The following is a 22,416-nucleotide window of genomic DNA, read 5'->3' as shown; positions in this document are numbered from 1 at the left end:
TTACTAGTGTGGTAGGCTTTTGCAGCTCGGGCAGCACAATAACATAACTGTTAGTGTAACGCTTCACAGTGTAAGCAATCAGAATTCGATTCCCGCCCCTGTCTGTAAGCAATTTGTATGTTTTCTCCGTAACCGTGTGGGTTTCCTCCCATGTTCCGAACCCACACAGGTTAATAAGTTGTGGGCATGCTACGTTGCTGCTGGAAGCATGCCGATACTTGCGGGCTGCCCCCAAATACAGCCTCGGACTGTGTTGGTCGTTGATTCAAATGGCACATTTCACATTTCATCAATATTTTGATATACATGTGAAAAATAAAGGTGATCTTTATCTTTACGCCTCATGAGCTGGAAGGTGATGCTCTTATAAGTGATGTTGTTGAGAGATAATTGTTGTCTTTGGATCACTGGGGTTGTTCCTCAAATGTTGTGGGATTTTTAGCATCCACCTGGGAAAGCAGATAGAATCCAGGTTCAACAAATTACCTGACGGAAGACTGCTCTGACAGTGCAGTGCTCTCTCAGGTCTGCAACAGAGTGTTAGTATGGTCCACCTGACCTTCTAATGTAGAGCTTAAAACATTACCTCTTAAGGCTGTAATGATTGCCATGATCCTCGGCCTGCCAATGGACCTGACCAAACTGCTTGAACCTCAGAGGATTAAGGACAATAACTTGATCTTCACATTCCCGAGTGATTGAAACTGGGTCGGTGAGTTCATTCATCAAAGACCTTACCTGGTCAGACTCTGTAAATGCCCAGAGTCCAAAACCGATCACAGCTGGGTAGATCATGCACCACGTGTAGTACCCGAGCCACGAGAAGTACATTGCTATTTTAACCCCAAAATAGTCACAGATATCGTCTGGAACAGAAGAAAGAGAAGGCAGATTAAAGAGATGAAATTACAGGGGAAATCTTAGGAACAGGGAGACGTCAGGGAACTGCTTGAGTTCTAAGGCTCTGCGTAACAGTGGAGGACTAATGGTGCAGCAGACAAGAAGGACTGCACAACACAAGACAAAAAGAAAGCCCCACAATGCAGGACAGAAGGAGGACCCCAGAACACAGGACAGAAGGAGAGCCCCAGAACACAGGACAGGAGGGCCCCAGAACACAGGACAGGAGGGCCCCAGAACACAGGACAGGAGGGCCCCAGAACACAGGACAGAAGGAGGGCCCCAGAACACAGGACAGAAGGAGGGCCCCAGAACACAGGACAGGAGGGCCCCAGAACACAGGACAGAAGGAGGGCCCTACAGCACAGGACAATGGAATACATTTGTACAATGGTGAAGGACACCGGGATAGCCCTACATGATATGAAGCTTCCGCAATGAATGGCAGAACACGGATGATGGTGCAGAGCAGAAGGAGTCCCTATACTGCAGGGGACAGGGAAGATCCCATAACAACTTGGAGGAAGGAAGCGGGAGCACAGTAGTCAATTATGTTTACAACAAAAAAAATTGCTAGGAAATGGGCTAAGGGGAGATGGTAAATAGCTTATAGAGAGAAAAATAAAAAAAGCTACAGATGCTATAAATCTGAAACAAAAACAAAATGCTGGAACAGCTGCAGCTCAGGCAGCAGCTGTGGAAAAAGAAACACTTAGCGTTTTGGATCTGTGACCCTTTGTCAGAACTCAAAGGGAGATATTGTCAGATTAAGTAAGCGGGCATTAAAGTTAGTGAATGCACTATATTGTGGGATAAAGTATATATTTAAGAAGAAACTAAAGCGTAGCATTGTTTAGAGATCTCTAGAAAGCGGCAGCACAAGAGGGATTTGGGAGCCTTCCACATGAAACACAGAAAGCTGAACCACAATTGTACTGAACTCATGTAACACTAACCTTTATTTCAAGCGTTTGAGTATAAACATAGGGAAATCCTGTTATACACATCTGGCGTCCTGGGAAAACAATCTGGTTCTCCTTTTCAAGGAAAGGTATTAAATCATTGGAGGTGGTTCAGGGCAGGTTCACCAGGATGACCCTGGCTGTGGAAGTTTGTTCTACTACAGGGAAAGGTTCAGCTGATTGGGACTCTACTCAGTGGATTTGGACAAATCAGAGACCTTACTGAAATGTGTACAATTACAAGGGGGTAGAACATCATAAATACTGAGAGGGAACCAAGGTTTTTGGAAAAGGGCAGGAAAGGGGACCAGGAATGTCAGGTCAGCCATGATCCTACTAAATGGCAGCGCAGGCTTAAGGGCTGAATGGCTTACACCTACCTCTTGCGATGGGTGGCAGGGGTGCCCTGTGGTGCAGGGTGGCAGGGGGACCTCGTGGTGCAGGACGGCGGGAGGGGGCCCCACGTTGCAGGACGGCAGGGAGTCCCAGGGTGCAGGGTGGCAGGAGGGCCCCAGGGTGCAGGGTGGTAGGGAGACACCAGGGTGCAGGGTGGCAGGGGGTCCCCAGGGTGCAGGACGGCAGGGAGTCCCAGGGTGCAGGGCAGCAGGAGGGCCCCAGGGTGCAGGGCGGTAGGGGGGACCCAGGGTGCAGGGTGGCGGGATGCCCCACAGTGCAGGATGGTAGGGAGCCCCAGGGTGCAGGGTGACAGGGGGTCCCCAGGGTGCAGGGCGGTAGGAGGGCCCCCAGGGTGCAGGGTGGCAGGGGGTCCCCAGGGTGCAGGGCGGTAGGGGGGGCCCCAGGGTGCAGGGCGGTAGGGGGGGACCCAGGGTGCAGGTCAGCAGGAGGGCTCCAGGGTGCAGGGTGGCAGGGAGTCCCCAGGGTGCAGGTCGGCAGGAGGGCTCCAGGGTGCAGGGTGCAGGGTGGCAGGGGGTCCCCAGGGTGCAGGTTGGCAGGAGGGCTCCAGGGTGCAGGGCGGCAGGGTATCCCTACAGTGCAGGGCGGCAGGATGTTCGAAGCAGAGGAATAATGCAATTGGATATAGTGCTGAGCCTGTGAATTTCGCCGCCTCACGGCCCTTCCCAACATTTGTATCTCTTCCTTTTACAACTCAGTTGCTCATTCTAATGCATGAGTAAAGCAGCACGGGCAGGGCATTTACCTACTGGCTGCGACTCGCAGACGGCCTGAACCCACGACTTCACCAAGCGGTTAAGCATTCGCTGCTCGTGGAGGGGGAGGACCTGCTGAATGATTCCTCGAGTCATGAGCTCTGCAACTGGACACAGCACCGGTGGTCAGTGACAAGACAGACATTGGGCCACTCCCTTCATTTTCTGTACACCTCACCATCCTTCCCCAGCACTCAAACAGTCCACCTCTTCCCCTGACATCCTCCTGAAGAACTCAACACCCATTTACTCTTCAGTCCCTCGTACACCGGGACAGCGTTTTATACTCTGGCCTGAGATTCCAACCTGAGATTCTAAGATTCCACACTGCCCTCAGAGTCATGGTTCACAGGGGGAACTTCAGAGGCAGTCAGGAGAGTGACAAGGACCTCTGGGGTCTGGAGTCAGGGCACAGAGATGGAGGTAGGAAGAAGAAAGTGGTTTATGTTAAAGAACCAACTCTAATAACCTCAGGGCGGATTCGAGGTAGGAGTCCTTATGTGACATCACTAAATTATCTAAACACAGGAAAATTTGCAGATGCTGGAAATCTTGAGCAACACACAGAAGATGCTGGAAGTACTCAAGAAGTCAGGCAGCATCCATGGAGAGGAAGAAATTGTTGTTGTTTTGGGCTGAGATCCTTCATCAGGACTGGAAAGAAAGGGGCAGCTGTCAGAGTAAATAGATGGGGGAGGGAAGGAGTACAAGCTGAAGGTGATAGGTGAAACCAGGAGAGAGATTAGGTGGGTGGGTGGGGGGAAGGAGGCAGGGAGGATGATAAGAGAAGCTGGGAGGTGAAAAAAGTAAAGGGCTGAACACAGAAATTTACAGCACATTACAGGCCCTTCAGCCCACAATGTTGTGCCGACCAAATAACCTACTCTAGAGAATGCCTAGAATTCTCCTGGCGCTTAGACCTCTATTTTTCTCAGCTCCATGTACCTATTTAAGAGGCTGTTAAAAGACCCTATTGCATCTACTTCCACCACTGTCGCCAGCAGTGCATTCCACGCACTCACCACTCTGTGTGAAAAACTTACCCCTGACATCCCCTCGGTACCCATTTCCAGGCACCTTAAAACTACGACCCCTCATGTTAGCCATTTCAGCCTTTGGAAAAAGCCTCTGGCTATCCACATGATCAATGCCTGTCATCATATACACAAGGAATGAAGAAGAAAACTGATAGGAGAGGGCTGTGGACCAGAAAAGAAAAGGAAGGAGGAGGGGCACCAGAGGGAAGTGATTGGCAGGTGAAGAGAAGGGGTGAGAGGGGAATGGAAAAAAAGAGAAGGAGGGATTGGGTAGAAATTACTGGAAGTTGGAGAAATCGATGTTCATGGCATTAGGTTGGAGGATATCCAGATGGAATATGAGGTCTTGTTCCTCCATCCTGAGAATGGCCTTATTGTGGCAGTAGAGGAGACCGCGGAAATGCTGAAATGGGAATGGGAAATCTCGCATTTTGTGCTGGAAGGTGCTTGTGTTCCCCAGTCTACCTCAGGTCTCACCAATGTAGAGGAGGGCACACCATGAGCACCAGATACTGCAGATGACTTCAACAGACTCACAGGTGAAGTGTCGCCTCACCTGGAAGGATTATTTGGGGCCCTGAACTGTGGTGAGGGAGGTGAAGTGGTAGGTGTAGCACTTGTCCTGCTTACAGGGATAAGTGCCAGGAGGGAGATCAGCGGGGAGGGTTGAGTGGACAGGTGTGTCACGTAGGGAGAGAGAGCACTGTTTGCAGAAGCCAATCCACACAATATTATCACTGACAGCATTGTGACAATGATCCAATAATTTTTATCAGGGATATCGGCTGAGGGGTAAACACTGTTCTTACTGATGAAGACCAGTATTAACCCTGATCTTCTTCAGATTGTGGGATACATTGAGCCTGTCCTAGAGGGCAGGCTAGACACCAGATTAAGACACAACAGTGCAGCATTCCTCAGGGGAGTGTCAACCCGCAGTTATGTCCACAACTTGGGCAGGATAGACTGACCCAGTAACACAAAACGATATCAGTTCCACCTTCCACCAAACCTGCTTCTGCTCGTACGATTCAAACAGGCCTTACTAATTGGCTGCCCCTCCAGGAAGTGGATGTTGTGCAGGCTCTCTCCCTGCTTGGCCCGCAGGTTGTCCAGCCAGTGCTTGATGATACTCTGCCGTTCCTGCAAAACACACACCGGCTCATTTCACTTCCTGATGCTTGCTTGGGCAAGACGGCATTCAGTTGCACACAATGTACAGCGCCCAAGCAGCTGCAACGGCTCCACACTGAGATTTCTGCTCCATTCTAGCCTCCTCCATCCCCTCTCTGATTTCCCCGATCCCTCTATTCCTCTCTCCCAAATGCAGCTTCCCTTTGCTCAGCAGTGGCTTATTCTTCTCCGGAACTACCTGAGCTGCTTCCACTCAGAAAAATGTTCAACATCCCTACATTTGTTCCATTCCGTCATCTCTGCTTCGCCCCCTCTCTCCCTTCCTTCTGCTCTTTGCCCCCCGCTGCTCACTTCTCCCTCTCTCCCTATTACCCCTCCTTGCTTGTTCCCTGTATCTCTCCCACTCTCCTCCTTCCTTCTCTCAGTACTCATTCTCTCCCACTCTGTCTCTCTCTAGCTTACGCCTGCCTTCTCTATGTCCCCCTTGTTCTCTCACTCTCTCTCTCCAGCTTTCATAAGTCTTTACAGAGCCACCCCTCTCCAACACTCACTGCCTGGATTTTGTGCCCGAGTCTCTCTGTCGACCTTTGTGTAGCCCCATTGTGAGCAATGGGACAGCTGGTGTAAGGAGATGTCCCCAGCCAGTCTCACCTGAGAAGTGAAGAAATAGATTTCATTTTCAATGTTTTCATAGATGTAATCCTCGTCACAACACAGCACCCTGGTCCCGCCGCCGAACTCCTGCTTCACTGGTTTACGCAGACCCATTTCCTCAGCTCCTCGTAGCAAGCTGCCCATGATATCAAGACAGAGGAGTCACACTCCGGCTGCTGAGGAGGGGCCGGCCAAGTGGGAAAGCAATCGTGTACTGCGGCTCGCGTGGGTACACGAAGTGCAATCAGCATGCATACAGAGACTGCGGCTCGCGCACATACACGGACTACAATCAGCATGCGTACAGAGACTGAGACTGAGTCTGTATGTATAGGGACTGTAATCGGGGATCAGAGACTGGAACTGGTGTTCAAGCAAGGACTAGAGATGCTGCAAGGACACACACTGGAACTATGCGCACAAACAGAGGCAATGCTCCTTCACTGTAATGGGTTGGAGCAGATAGATGGACATGGTTGCATAATGGAACAGATATCAGCAAGTGCACAGGACCCACTGGTACCCCAGGTCCCCATCCCACTTCCGATTCATCCCAGCATGATAATCCAGGACAGTGCCCTCCTCCCCCGACTCTAACCCCTTACTGCAGCCCACTGCATTCCTGTGTCTGTTTACAACCTTCAGCACTCAGCCTCCATCTCCCTGTAGAGCTCACAAGGCCAGGCCCCCACCTACTTCTCATAAGTGGCCGTGATGAAGAAAGCGTAAACGCTGGTGTGCTTATGATGCCGAATCTGAATGATCAGCTCCGGGATTCCCAGCCGGATGTGATTCAGCAGCCATAGCAACGTGTGGTCATCAGTTGTATCTGTGGAAAAAAAACATGAAAGTGATCTCCCTTCAGCGGTAACACAGGCAAAACGCTGGAAGAACTCAGCAGTCAGGCAGCATCTATGGAAAGGAGTAAACAGTTGATGTTTCGTGCCAAGATCCTCTTATTTTTATGATTTACTACTCCCCTCAATGGCTTTTGTTTACCTGGATCCCAGGATGTTTACCACCACAAAGACAGTTATCCCTCAGCTACCCTCGAGAAGGCGGTGCCTTCTTGAACCATTGCAGCCCCTGCAGTTCTGATCTCCAGTGCTGTCTATGTGGAGTTATCATGTTCTCCCTGTCTTTGCGTGGGTGTCCTCCGGGAAATCCATTTTCCTCCTATATCTCAAGGAGGTACAGGTCAGTTTGTTGAAGGGCCACTGGGGCAAGGACTATTACCATCCAGCTTATCCATGCATATTGTAATTTCAAACACTTCTATAAGGTCAGCCCTCATACTCCTACAGTCCAAGGAATAAAGAGCCAGTCTGACCAACTCAGGCCTTCCAGTCCTGACAACATCCCAGTAAGTCTACTCTGCACTCTTTTCCATATAACAACTTCTTTGCTGTAGTAGGGTGACCACAATTGTACACAATTATACAATTGCAACACAATGACCCACCTCCTAAACTCAATGTCTGGACTGATAAAGCCACTGTGTCAAACATCTTTTTCACCACCCTGGCTGCCTATGATGCCACTTTCAACAAGCTATGCACTTGCACTTGTAGGTCCCTCTATTCCACTGCACTCCCTAGTGCCTTACCATTGACAGTTGAAGTCCTACGTATGTTGGTTTGACTTTCCAAAATGCATCACTCCTACTTACCGGTATTGAAAACCATTTGCCACTCCTTGGCCCACTTCCCGATCTAATCAATATTCCCCTGCAATCAGGTCTCCTCCTGATGCTACTTTTGCATCCTTTGCTTAACAAGTTAACAGCACCTGGTATTACTGGAAAGATACTAGCATGGATAAAGCAGAGGTTGATTGGCAGGAGGCAAAGAGTGGAAATAAAGGGAGCCTTTTCTGGTTGGCTGCCAGTGACTAATAGTGTTCCCCAAACGTCTGTGTTGGGACCACTCCTTTTACATTATATGTCAATGACTTAGATGACGGAATTGATGGATTTGTTGCAAAGTTTGCAGACAATATGAAGATAGATGGAAGGACAGGTAGTTTTGAGCAAGTAGAAGCTACAAAAGGACAGAGACAGATTATAAGAATGGGCAAAGAAGTGACAGATGGATTACAGTTTTGGGAAGTGTATGGTCATGCACTTTGGTAGAAGAAATAAAAAGGCAGACAATTTTCTAAATGGAGAGAGTATTCAAAAATATGAGGTGCAAAGGGATTTGTGAGTCCTCATGTAGGATTCCCGAATGGTTAAATTGCTAGGTGAGTCAGTGGTGAGGAAGGCAAATACAATACTAGCATTCATTTCAAGAGGACAATAATATGAAAACAAGGATGTAATGTTGAGACTTTATAAAGCACTGGTGAGGCCTCATGGAGTATTGTGAGCAGGATTGGGCCCCTTATCTAAGAAAGAAGGTATTGATGTTGGAGAGGGTTCAAAGGAAGTTCACAAAAGTGATCCTGGGATTGAAAAGCTTGTCATACGAGGAGCGTTTGATGGCTTTGGGCCTCTACTCACTGGAATTCAGAATGAGGGGTGACCTAAATGAAACCTATCGAATATTGAAAGGCGTTGATAGAGTGGATGTGGAGAAGGTGTTTCCTCTGGTGGGAGAGTCTAAGACCAGAATAGAAGGACTTCCCTTTTAGAATGAAGATGAGGTGGAATTTCTTTTGCCAGAGAGTGGTGAATCTGTGGAATTTGTTGCCAGAGGTGGCTGTGGAGGCCAAGTCTTTAGGTTTATTCAAGGCAGACGTTGATAGATTCTTGATTGGTCAGGGCATGACCTACCACGGCCCAACATCCTGTCAGCCTTCTGTTCAGTCAGCTCTGCTCTGGTGTTAAAAGAACTTGAAATTCTGGGGTTACTCTGAATCTGGCCTGGGAAGACGTGAAAGGATGATCACCTTTCCTTGGTCTTTGTGTGTGGGTTCGATAAACTCGTACCAACTCTTGTTTAAACTATGCTTGGAGCTCTGCGAACAATTGAAAGCTCCATATTGTAGGAAGGATGTAAAGGCACTGGGAAGGCTCAGAAAAAGATGCATAGATGCCAAAAGTGGGAGGTTGCAAACATAGGAATTATGTTTTTTTTTCTCTCTCCAGTAACAGAAAATTGAGCTAGAATGAGAGAGGTCCTGAAAATTAAGAAATAAAAAAAAGCAGAACGTGTGGCAACAGTGGAAAGAGATACCGTTAACATTTCTCCAGGTGCTCTGGTTTCCTCCCACGGTCCAAAGATGTTCTGGTTAGTAGGTTAATTGGTCATTGTAAATTGTCTTGTGATTAGGCCAGGTTAAATTGAGAGTTGCTGGGCCAATTCCACATTGTATCGCTAAATAAATAAATAAGCAAGATATTTGTACTTGTAGGTGAGATGTACTTAGACCATAAGACTTAGGAACAGAATTTGGCCATTTGGCCCATTGAGTCTGCTCTGTCATTCCATCATGGCTGATTTATGACCCCCCTCAACGTGGAACCATTAACCTCAGTCATTTGTAAATCCTGCAGGATGCTTCATTTCTTAGCGAGGTGTTGAGTGTGGTTCATTCCCTCACCAAGTGTAACAGCAAAACATAGCAGATCATAAACACAAGTGATTCTGCAGATGCTGCAAATCCAGAGCAAAACACACAAAATGCTGGAGAAACTCAGCAGGTCCAGTAGCAACTATGGAAATAAATAAACAGTCGATGTTTATTCAGGACCGGCAGAAAATACAAAATCAAAATCTGAAAGGGTGTGAAAATCAGAATCTGCTGAGCAGTGTTATTGGATTAGAGTCAGCAACTTTTCCAACTACAGGGAAAGGTGCAAGGGGAAACAGGATACGTACACTAGGTAGAAAGGGAGAGATGATTATTCATTGATTTTTTAAAAAAATTTAAACATAGAGCACAGAACAGGCTCTTTCGGCCCAACGAGCTGCTCCACCCAGCAACCCACATATTTAACCCTGACCTAATCACAGGACAATTTACAATGAAGAATTAACCTACTAACCAGTACATCTTTGGACTATGGGAGGAAACCAGAGCACCCAGAGGAAATCTACGCGTACACAAGAAGAATGTATAAACTTACTTACTGAGGACGTTGGAATTGAACTCTGAAGTCTGACGCCTGAGCTGTTATAGCATCGTGCTAACCCCTACGCTACCATATTGCCCCCAGTGATTGGGGGGGGGGGGAAGGAGGGACATGAGGAGGTTGCTGTGGAATAGAAATACCAGCAAGACCAGAAGGGCCAAAAGGCCTGTTTCAATGCTCTACACTCTACATAATCCATGTATTGGTTAACAATTTACTGTTGGATAAATGGATGGATAAAGGGAGCAAACTGAGTCAGGATACAAATCGGGCATGATGCAGAGAATTACGAAACAGGCTGGAGGGGTAGAATGACTGTCTCCTGTTTTTCTAGGCCCCATGATGAACTCCGTGTGTGTTTACCAGCAGCCTCTTCCATGAGATTTGCATTTGTGAACCTCCAGACTCCTTCGTTCCTCTGGTCCTTCTGAGAGTGCAAAAACCAAACTGCTGAGGAGACCTCGGAGCGTGGAGCAGCATCTGTGGAGACAGAGGGATGGTTGCCGTTTTGGGTCAGGTCCCAGCAGTCTCCATCCCTTTGTCTCCAAATGTGCTGCTTGAACCAACGTACTCTTCCAGCAATTTGTTTTTCACTCCAAGGTCCAGTAGCTGTAGTCTCTTACACCTCCCTTCTGTTGGAGGTTGTGAATGTGTGTCCATGGTGACAGAATCCACTGAGAGTGAGGTGTGTGTTGTGGCTCCCAGTGCATTAGCTGCTCACTGTCTGGCATCGAGGAGAGGTTGCTGATAGCAACCCTCTTCCACCAACTTGACTCCGATTGTCACTATTTCTAGATCTAAGGTTTAGCATGGAATTACTTGGCAATTATTTCAGGGAGGAATACATGGTTCACACCTATTTTTCCTTACCTGGACCCTTCAGGTACTGTGCCCACCTCTAGAACTGTACCCAATTGGCATCAGTCCAGTTTCCAGGGTGATGGATCTCGAATCAGCCATTGGGCTTGGCTCCAGTTATAGTTATGGGGGGGGGGTGGTTGATATAAGAGACAGATATGCAATGTGAGGAGAGATTGAGACACCCATGTTTCTATTCACTAGTATGGGTAACTTCACCGAAAGGCATAAAATTCAGTGGGTCACAGGGTAGACACGGGGAAGATGTTTCCCCTGGGTAAGCAGCCTCAAACTTAGGATCAGTACTTCAGAATAAGGGACAGGTCATCTGGGACTGAAACAAAAAGAAGTTTCTTCACTCAGAGGGTGGCTAATCTTCTGATTTCTCTGCACCAGAGAACAGGGAGACACATTTACGGTTGGAGAGATTTCCGGGATCCTGAAGGATTCATCTGACATGATACTCCAGCAAATTTCTACAAATGTACCATGGAGAGCGTTCTAACTTGTTGCCTGGCTGTCTGGTATGGGAGGGGACTGGAAAAAGCTGCAGACGTTTGCAAACTCAGCCAGCTCCACCATGTGCACTGGTCTCCCCAGCATCGAGGACACCTTCAAAAGGCGACGGCTGAGAAAGGCGGCATCCATCATTAACGACCATCAGAAAGGAGTATTAGGAGCCTGAAGACACACACTAAACATTTTAAGAACAACTTCTTCCCCTCTGCCATCACGTTTCTGAATGCACAATGAATTCATGAACACTATCTCACTATTTCTGCTGTCTTTTTGCACTATGCATTTAATTTATTTTTAAGTATATATTTCATATTGTAATTTATAGTGTATTTCATGTACTGCTGCCACAAATTTAAAAATTTCATGACACATGTCAATGATATAAAACCTGGTTCTGATTCTGAATAGGGTGCAGGGGTGGAAGGTCCGCGCTGAATGTTTGAAGAACCCAGAGTGGCCTGAATAACCCAGTCCTGCTCCTGTTTGTTACGCTCAGTGTCTGAGCTAAGAGTCACAGCAGAGACTCTATGGCCTCCCCTTCACCCCTTGGCACATACTCCACCACTCAATAAGACCTTGGTCGATTTTCATCTCAGTACCACTTTATGATTCCTTTGATAGCCAAACGTGTTCCTCTCTGTCTAAAATAATCATGACAGAGCATCACCACTATCCCAAAATTCACTATTCTCAGGGTAAAGATAGTTATAGTCATCACCGTACTGAATAGTTGATCCTTTATTTTAGGCATGTGACCACCAGTTCTAGACATGCCAGCAATGTCTACCCTGTCAAGTCCTATAAAAAATTGTATTCTTTGATGAGATTACTCATTATTCTTCTAAACTTGAGCAAATACAGGCCCAGCCTGCTCACTTTCCTCTCACCGGATAACCCTGTCATCCTCTTTCAGTCTACATCAGCGGTTCCCAAAGTGGACCATATCGTGCCATCCCCTGCCCCCGCGGAGCTGGTGGGAATTTCTAAGGGGGTGATAAACATAAAGAGGGCAGCAGGGGTTTTTGGTAGCAAGGCGGGCAGCTGAGAAATTACAGGCTTCATTTAAGAAATTAGTTACTTATTATAAGCATTTGATCCTCAGTGCCTCAGAGTTGATTACATTGATCACGTAATCTCTTTATAGTTTTTATGTATTGGCTGGAAAGGGAGAGTGGACACTGGGACTGTGGTCTGGGAGCTAAGGGGACAATAACCCTCAAAGGTTTGAGAACAACTGCCCTATATCCTTCCGAGGTTTGGGAACAACTGCCCTATATCCTTCCGAGGTTTGGGAACAACTGCCCTATATCCTTCCGAGGTTTGGGAACAACTGCCCTATATCCTTCCGAGGTTTGGGAACAACTAACCTATATCCTTCCGAGACAAGGAAACCAGAACCTGTGCACAATATTCTCAGTCCCACCAAATTTCTTTAGTACTGTGCTTTCCCTGACTCTGGTACCGGTACAAATTCACATACTATTCCTAATTTTACAGCCCTCAGGTTCACCTTTGCAGTGTCCCTCCAACCCTGTGCCAACCTGCATTTAATTCTAGTGTCCTCAGTCGCCTTCATTTCTCCACCTCGATCCACCTCCTCCTACTCTGCCAACATCTCCCCTCTCTGTATCCTTCCATGTAAAACCATTACTTACTGCCCCCAACTAAAGATTCCCTGAAGCCACCAGACCATTTAAATTCCCTCTCTAATACTTTGTATAACCAACTAACCTCATCCCTTCCCTTCCCCTGGGTGGAAGGTTGGTGTCCTTTCGTTCCTCTCAGATCTAAATGTCATCATTGCTGAGCAGTTAACATTAGACCTATATATCTAGAAGCAAAACACTGAAGATGTCAGAAATCAGAAAAATACTGAAAGCACTCCACAGGTCAATCTCATCTGTGGAGAGAAGCAGTTAAGCTTTCAAGCTGATGTGACTGCAGTCGTTTAAGAAGGCAGCTCACCACTGCCTTCACAAGGTCAATTAGAAATGGACAATTAAATGCTGCCTCAGTCAGCAGAGCCTACATCCCTTGAATGAATAAAAAGAGCATATTTTTATCAAAACTGGGATGTCAGATATAAAACAAGTTCAAAGTAGCAGACAAAGGGAGGAGAGTGAGAACAAAATGGCACGTTCATGACGAAGAGAGAGGCACCCGGTAGGACCAGCTGAAAGGGGATGGGTGAACAGGTGTCTGGGGAGGTGTAAGTCAGAGATAGCCAGGAGGAGAGAGAAGAAAACCTAGATACTGGAAGTATGAGGGAGAATGGCTGGTTCCTGAAATTGTCGAATTCACCGTTAAAAACGCATCGGTTTTTGTTTTTTTACATAATGCACCAATAAACTGGCACCAGGCAACACCATCACCTTCACATAAGACAAACAACATCCTGATTTGGAAATAGATTGTAGGTTCTTTGTGGTTACTGGGTCTACATTCTGGAGGTCCCTCCTCACTAGCTTCACCAGAACAGCAGTGATCTACAAGGATTGTTCAGCACCACCTTCTCAACGACAATTAGAGACGGGCAGTAAATAGCATCTTGTCAGCAGTGCTCACCTCCTGAAAGTGAATGAAAAGCTGGGGTCACCTTTCAACATGAATTGACATGGTTCAACAACACTCATTTCTGTGTATTTCCATACCAGTTGTATAGGATGAACCATATACATTATTTTGCTTTAAGAATGCAGCTTTCAAAATGAGATCATTGGCTAATTTGTTTATGGACTTGTAACAGAATCTGCTGGTTGGGTAAGGTGACTGGCTAGCTCCAGAATAACTCAGTGATGACAACACGGTTGGAGACAGATTGCAGTGACTGTGCAGGGGTTACTACCATTCCCAATTTTATTGCATAAAACACAATCAGGTAGATTAGCTCACATTTTTTTAATAGCCAAGTTAATGAAAAGATTAACTGAAAAGGATGAACCAAAGTAACAAACTGAACATTAATAATAACTCTAAATAGGTATCTGCACAGTCAATGATATACCAAATAGATACGTTTTACTTTTCACAAGCCTTACATGTCAATCTATCATCAAAGATCGCCACTATCCACACCATGCCAATTTTTCACAGTCACTTTCAGGCAGGAGGTCCAGAAGTGTGAAGTCCCACATCACTAGCTTCAAGAACAGTCACTCCTTTCAACCATTCACTTCAAGATGAAACTGGCAAAACCGTGATCACTGCAGTTCAGCAATGCTTTGACTAAAACTGACTTTTTTGTTCTGTGCACAAGTTATGTTTCTCTTGTGAATGCTGCTTATATGATGTGACATACCCGTGATGCCACTGCAAGTAAGCTTTTCTTTGCATCTGTGTGGAAATGTACTGGTGCATCTGACAATAAATTCACCGTTGACTTTGAATATTGTCTATACTGTTCCTCTAACATAACTCTCCCTATTTTTATCTGCAGATAAAAGGGTTAAATTGATCTTGGAGAAGGTTGAAATGTCAGCACAACATTGTGGGCTGAAGGGCCTGTACATGCTATAGTGTCCTACGTTGAATTGTCTATTAATACTTACACTTACATGTACTTAACCGAGTCAAATAATTGCAAACTTATCCTATGCATATGTGCCCTGTATTTATCGATTTGTATTTATAACTTACCTTCTATATATCCATATTACAATGTATTATACAGTACACCACAGGACAGGTTATTCAGCACCTGCTCTGTGCTACTGTGTGTGCCACACTCCTCCTCCTGACACCCCACTTCTTCTCTTCCCATCAGCACTGGTTTCAACAGTGTAACAACTGCTTCAACAGAAAGCCTCCAACAGTTTTGCATACACAAGGTACACATCTTTCTGACAATGCAGCACTCCAATACTAGCCCAGGGGCAGGGCAGCTCTCCTCAGTACTGACACAACAGTGCAACTCTCTCTCAATACTGACACCACAGCGCAACACTCCCTCAATACTGTCACAACAGCGCAACACTCCCTCAATACTGTCACAACAGCGCAACACTCCCTCAGTACTGACACAACAGTGCAACACACTCTCAATACTGACACACCAACAATGCAACACTCCCTCAGTACTTAACAAACAGTGCAACACTTCCTCAGTATTTACAGACCAACAGTGTAACACTCCATCAGTACTGACAACAGTGCAACACTTTGACAGTAATGACAGACCAACAGTGCAACACTTCCAGTCCTGACACACCAACAATGCAACACTCCATCAGTCCTAACACATGCGTGAAACACTCCCTCAGTACTGACACAGCACAACACTCCCTCAATACTGACACATCAACAGTGCAACACTCACTCAGTAATGACATAACAACAGTGCAACACTCCCTCAATACTAACACAACAGTGTAACACTCCCTCAATACTGACACAACAGTGCAACACTCCCTCAGTACTGGCACACTAACAGTGCAATATTCCCTCAGTACTGGCACAACAACAGTGCAACACTCCCTCAATACTGACACAACAGTGCAACACTGCCTCAGTGTTGACACACCAACACTGCAGCTCTCCCTCAGTACTGACACAACAGTTCAAAACTCCCTCAGTACTGACACAACAGCAGTGCAACACTCCCTCAATAAAGCCTCTGTAACAGTGAGTATTCCTTTAGTGCTGCCACACTAAAGGTGCAGTATTTCCTCACTGCCCCCCTCCTACACTGCAGTTCTCCCTCAGTACTGCCCTTCACATAATGCAGCAACAGACCTATACCACCTAGCATTCAGAAGAATGAGAGGTGATCTTATGTAAGGTACCAATCCCTAACACTCTATATCCAACTTTGCCAGACTAGGTTCTCAGCATGAAACTGCTGAGACAGGTCGCTAATTATCTTAACACAGGATAAGGACATACCTGCAAATGTCATCAGTACATCACAATTCTCAGTCGGAACTGTCTTCATCCATGATTTATGGGACATGATATAGCGCCCTGCCTGGAGGAAACTTTTCCCGAATAGTTTATCTGCATGGAGACATAAAAACAGCATCAGCAGGCAAGAAGTAAAGGAATCGAGTGAGGAGAAAGGTACTAAAGCATTACACTTTTGCATTAAATGCGATTTTAGTCTCAAACATATCAGCATTCTTCCCAGTACAACTTTCCTCCCCAGTGAAAACTAACTCCAGTGAAATCTCACACAATATGCTGGAGGAACTCAGCAGGCCAGACAGCATCTATGGAAAAAAGCACTGTCGACGATTCAGGCTGAGACCCTTCGGCAGGACTTCCAGCATCTGCAGATTTTCTCTTGTTTGTGGTCTTCCTAGTGTAATCTTCCCTTCGCTGTAACATCACCTACCTATTGCAATCTCACCACCACTGCAACCTTAGCCCAAATGCAACTTCACTCCTCCCAGTGCGGCCTCAGTCTCCAATCCCTAAAGTGCATGTAATTAAAACACATCTCCCTCCTTATGCTGGTGAACCTCTGCTGCACCCTGTCCGAAGTCTCCACATCCTTCCTATCGTGCAGCAATGGGATCTACAGAAAACATTCCAAATGTAGCCTAGCAAAAGCTTTATTTCTCTCCAATATGATATGCCATCCTTTATCACCCTATCCACTTGTGATGTCACTTTCAGAAACTTGCATCTCACGATCCCTCTGTACATCAGTGCCTCAAATAATACAAAGGACTTTGTAGTTTCCTCTTGCATCTGACCACCCAAATTTCAACATCTCACACTTTTCCAGACTGCTCTTTCTCTGCAAAATGCTGGCGGAACTCAGCAAATCAGGCAACATCTAAGGAAGAGAACAAACAGTTAATGTTTCTGGCTGAGTCCTTTCACCAGGAATGGGGGCAGAAGCCAGACTAAAAGGTAGTGGAAGGGGAGGAGTGAAAGCTGGCAACTGATAGGTGAGACCAGGTGAGAAGGAAGGTGGGAGGGTGGAGGAGGAGGGATGAAGGTGGGTGGGGATAGGTGAGACCAGGTGAGAGGGTGGAGGAGGAGGGATGAAGCTGGGAGAGTATAGGTGAGACCAGGTGAGAAGGTGGAGGAGGAGGGATGAAGATGGGTGGATGGGTGAGACCAGGTGAGAAGAAAGGTGAGAGGGTGGAGGAGGAGGGATGAAGATGGGTGGAAAAGGTAAAGGGCTGAAGAACCAAAGAGCTGGAGAGCAGCAGAGACCACAAAGGAGGACCCGTGAGGGATGGTCTCACTGAACCCCCATCCAAGAGAGGACAAATTTCTTCAGAGCCTGTCTTGAAGAGACCGCAGCGGAGCAGCTGAACTCCTCTGCCCTCTTCCTAGCAAAACCTTGGGCGGGGTTTCAGCCTGAAATGTTGACTGTCCTTTTTCCCATAGACACTGCCCGGCCTGCTGAGTTCCTCCAGCATTTTGTGTGTGTTGCTTGGATTTCCAGCAACTGCAGATCTTCTCTCCTCTGCCCCCTTCCTTTCCAGTCCTGTTGAAGGGCCTCGGCCTGAAACGTCATTATTTATTCCCCATCATAGATACTGCCTGACTTGCTGAGCTCCTCCAGAATTTTGAATGAGCTACTCAAGATTTCCAGCATCTGCCATTTCTCTGCCTAAACCTGTAACTGACCTATATCCTGCTTTATTCTTTGACAACCTTCCAAACTATTCACAACTCCACCAGGGGTGTGAATAGTTGTGAAGACCTGCGTTATAAGCAAAGATTGAATAGGTTAGGACTTTATTCCTGGAAATGTAGAAGATTGAGAGGGAATTTGATAGAGGTATAAAACATTATGTGGGGTAGAGTTAAGGTAAATACAAGCAGGATTTTTCCACTGAGGTCTGGTGGGACTACAACCAGAGGTCATGGGTTAAGGGTGAAAGGTGAAAAGTTTAAGGGAAACATGAGGGGGAACTTCTTCACTCAGAGGACTGTGAGAGTGTTGAACGCGTTGCCAGCACGAGTGGAGCACGCAAGCTCAATTTCAACGCTTAAGAGAAGTCTGGATAGGTACATAGATGGCTAGGGTATGGAGGGCTATGGTCCCAGAGCAGGTCAATGGGACTAGGCAGTTTAACTATTTTGGCATGGACTAGATGGGCTGAAGGGCCTGTTTCTGTGTTGTACTTTTCTATGACTCTAATCCTTGAGTCACCTGAAAATTTACTAATCAGATCACCAGATTTTCATCCAAATTATTTACAGTGCCTTGTAAAAGCATTCAGCACACATGTGAATTACAACCAGGGATTTAGATCAATTTAACTGAGAATTTTTATTTGTGAATCACATGCTCCTTTTTACACAGCAGAGCCCACAAAACAAGAAAAATAGTAAAGCATGAAAAACTAAAAATTCAAAATTGAAATGACAGCAATTCAAAATTATTCATCCGCCTTTGCTCAGTAACTAGTTGAGCCATCGGTCGTCAGCAGCCTGTAGTCTTCTTGCCCAGTAGTATTTTTGGCTAAGTCTCTATTAGCTTTGCACAATGTGATGCAGCAAGATTTCCCATTCCTCCATGCAAAATTGCTCAAGCTTTATAGACAAGAGACAATAGACAATAGGTGCAGGATTAGGCCATTTGGCCCTTCGAGCCAGCACCACCTATCACTGTGATCATGGCTGATCATCCACTATCAGTATCCAGTTCCTGCCTTATCCCCATAACCTTTGTCTACTATCTTTAAGAGCTCTATCCATCTCTTTTTTGAAAGCATCCAGAGACTTGGCCTCCACAGCCTTCTGGGGCAGAGCATTCCATATATCCACCACTCTCTGGGTGAAAAAGTTTTTCCTCAACTCCGTTCTAAATGGCCAACCCCTAATTCTTAAACTGTGGCCTCTGGTTCTGGACTCACCCATCAGCGGGAACATGCTTCCTGCTTGCAGCGTGTCCAATCCCTTAATAATCTTATATCTTTCTATAAAATCCCCTCTCAGTCTTCTAAATTTCAGAGTATACAAGCCCAGTCGCTCCAATCTTTCGACATATGACAGTCCCACCATCCCGGGAATTAACCTTGTGAGCCTACGTTGCACTCCCTCAATAGCAAGAATGTCCTTCCTCAAATTTGGAGACCAAAACTGCACACAGTACTCCAGGTGTGGTCTCACCAGGGCCCTGTACAGCTGCAGAAGGACCTCTTTGCTCTTATACTCAATTCCCCTTGTTATGAAAGCCAGCATGCCATTAGCTTTTTTCACTGCCTGCTGTACTTGCATGCTTGCTTTCAGAGACAGATGTACAAGAACACCTAGATCTCGTTGTGCTTCCCCTTTTCCTAACTTGACTCCATTTAGATAATAATCTGCCTTCCTGTTCTTCCCACCAAAGTGGATAACCTCACATTTATCCACATTAAACTGCATCTGCCCACTCACCCAGCCTGTCCAAGTCACCCTGCATTCTCATAACATCCTCCTCACATTTCACACTGCCTCCCAGCTTTGTGTCATCGGCAAATTTGCTAATGTTACTTTTAATTCCCTCATCTAAATTATTAATATATATTGTAAACAGCTGCGGTCCCAGCACTGAACCCTGCGGTACCCCACTGGTCACCGCCTGCCATTCCGAAAGGGACCCGTTAATCGCTACTTTGCCCCTTTATTGAGGAGCAGTAGTGATCAACAATCTTGACTGAGGTCTTGCCAGAGATGTTTGATCAGGTTAAGGTCAGGTCTCTGACTGGGCCACCCAAAGACATCAATTTTCTTCATTTGAAGCAACTCAGTCGTTGCTCTGGCAGTGTGCTTTGGGTCATTGTCTTTCTGTAAGACGAACTTGCTCCCCAGTTTAAGCTTTCTGGTAGAGGCTAGCAGATTTTTTATTCAGGATCTTCTGTATTTAGCAGCATTCATCTTCCTATCAATCCTGACCAGATTTCGAGTCTCTGTTGCTGAAAGGCATCTCCATAACATGATGCTACCTCCACCATACTTTACAGTAGGTATGGTGTTACCTGGCTGATGCAAAGTATTAGACTTATGGCTCATGTACCACTTAGTATTGAGGCCAAAAAGTTCCACTTTAGTCTCATTTGACCAAAAGACTTTCTTCCACATCTTTACAGTATTGTCTCATTGACATTTTGCAAACTCTTTAGGGGCAAGGATATGCTTTTGTGTTTTTTTTCAGCCTGGGCCTTTTCTTTGCCACTCCTCCATGAACACCCCTTTTGTACAAGACCTTAGAGATTGCAGAGCCATGAACTTCATCTCCAGTTCCAACCACTGATTTCTGCAGCTCACTGAGAGTGACTGTTGGTATCACAGTAGCCTCTCTTACAGGTGCCATTCTTCTATGGCAATTAAGTTTAGAAGGGCAGTCTGACCTGAGCAGCATGGCTGTGGTTTCATATTATTTCCACTTTTTCATGATGGGCTACACTGAGCTCTGAGGTATGTTCAGTGCCTTTGAGATGTCTTGTATCCTTCCCCAGATTTGTGCTTCCCTATTATCATTTCCTGACTTGTCTTGAATGTTTTTTTTTGTCTTCATTTTGGTTTGGTCTGTTGAAAACCTACCACAGGGGTCCTCAACCCTTTTTTGCACCGCAGACCGATTTAATATTGACAATATTAAACGCCGACGACGACGATGGGGCGGGGGGGGGGGGTGTTAATCACGACCGGAATATAGGTGATAATTCAACTACTGTATAAGTCACTTGTAAGTGGCTAATACACTCAATTTCGTTTCTAAAAGGGTTTATCTAACGAATTTAATATTAAACACACAGGGCATATTTTCCACATATGAATATAGCGATAAGTCAATAGCATCATAACATTTTAAGTAACATTTGGATATTAAACACACAGCGCATATTTTCCTCGTATGAACATATAAAATCATTGCAACACACCAATATCACTGAATTAGTGGGAGCCCTGGGCTTGTTTTCCTGCAACAAGACGGTCCTATCGAGGGGTGATGGGAGACAGCGATACTCGAAGGGGGTTCCTTATGTCCAGCCTATTCCGCGATTTCGTTTTCTTTGCATTCATTGCAGAAAACCCCGCTTCGCAGCGATATGATGTTGGAAATGGAAGCAACGTTTTCAGTGCTTTCGTGGCTATCTCAGGATATTCAGCCTTGACTTTGATCCAGAACGCCGGCAGAGATGTTATGTCAAACATACTTTTCAACCCGCCGTCATTTGCAAGCTCGAGGAGCCGATCGTCTTCCCGCGCTGACAGGGATGACGCGTGCGTAATGAGTTCGCGTGGGTAACGACCTCGCGTGCGCTCGTTCAACAGTGCGTGACGGGGAGTGTGGGCTGCTGCTGGAAGCTGGCTGTGTTTTGCTTGATGCGTGAGTGTGGTTTGGAACCTGTTGAGGGACAGAGAGTGGGGAAGGAACGGCAATTGCTGGGAGGGGGTCGTGTGGGTCCGGTAATGGCGGACAAGATAAGAGGCGGGGTTGAGGGAAAGAAAGTGGAGAGGAGAGGGATAGAGACTTGGGACCAGAGGTAGGCAGCTGGGGAGGGGTGGATTATTGTGAAGGGAGAAATAAAGGGAATGAGGAGGTAGTGAGGGGTCGGATGAATAAAAACCAAGACAAAGGGAATAAAAGAATAAGAAATGATAGTGGAGAAAGCTCTGAAAGTGAGGAAGATGAACAAGCTCAGAGAGGAGGTGTTGTCATAATTAGGTTTAATGAGAAGGCTCAGGGACATAGGAAGAAAATTAACCCGTTTGTGTTAACAACAACTCTGACAAATAAGATAGGGGAAATAGTATTTGCAAAAGTCCTTAATGATGGCAACTTATTGGTAAGATGTGCGAATGAGGAACAACTTGAGAAAGCACTCAAGCTAAAAGAGATAGGAAAATGCAAGGTGGAATACACTGGGAGGGTGGGAGCACAAAACAGTGGTTGTAAAGGAGTGATCACGGGGATACCAATGAGTATAAATATGGAGGAGATAAAGAGGAATATCAAAGGAGGGAAAGTAATGAATGTTCAAAGACTGAAAACAACAAAGGAGGGAGTGAAAAAGGAAAGTGAATCAGTATTGATTGAATTTGAAGAAGAAAGAGTGCCAGGGAAGGTGTTCCTGGGTTTCATGAGTTACCCAGTAAGGGTGTATGTGCCAAAGCCATTGAGGTGCTATAATTGTCAAAGGTTTGGACACGTGGCTAAA

At 46.1% G+C, this 22,416-nt stretch overlaps 1 protein-coding gene across 3 annotated transcripts in view; it reads right to left on the bottom strand.

The window, feature by feature from the left end:
* The window catches only part of ano8b (anoctamin 8b), a 130,021-nt gene that overhangs the window by 55,552 nt on the left and 52,053 nt on the right, over positions 1–22,416 (bottom strand). For all 3 annotated transcript variants that reach the window (XM_063032514.1, XM_063032515.1, XM_063032516.1), the window contains exons 2-7: positions 16,190–16,300; positions 6,553–6,685; positions 5,854–5,992; positions 5,115–5,211; positions 3,022–3,138; positions 739–866 (exon numbers count right to left, since the gene is read on the bottom strand). In XM_063032514.1, coding sequence (XP_062888584.1) covers positions 739–866; positions 3,022–3,138; positions 5,115–5,211; positions 5,854–5,992; positions 6,553–6,685; positions 16,190–16,300 — 725 coding nt within the window. The remainder of the gene's footprint in view (positions 1–738; positions 867–3,021; positions 3,139–5,114; positions 5,212–5,853; positions 5,993–6,552; positions 6,686–16,189; positions 16,301–22,416) is intronic.

Source organism: Mobula hypostoma, chromosome 24, assembly GCF_963921235.1.
Source record: "Mobula hypostoma chromosome 24, sMobHyp1.1, whole genome shotgun sequence".
Classification (NCBI taxonomy): domain Eukaryota; kingdom Metazoa; phylum Chordata; class Chondrichthyes; order Myliobatiformes; family Myliobatidae; genus Mobula; species Mobula hypostoma.
This window is presented reverse-complemented; position numbering and strand designations above follow the sequence as displayed.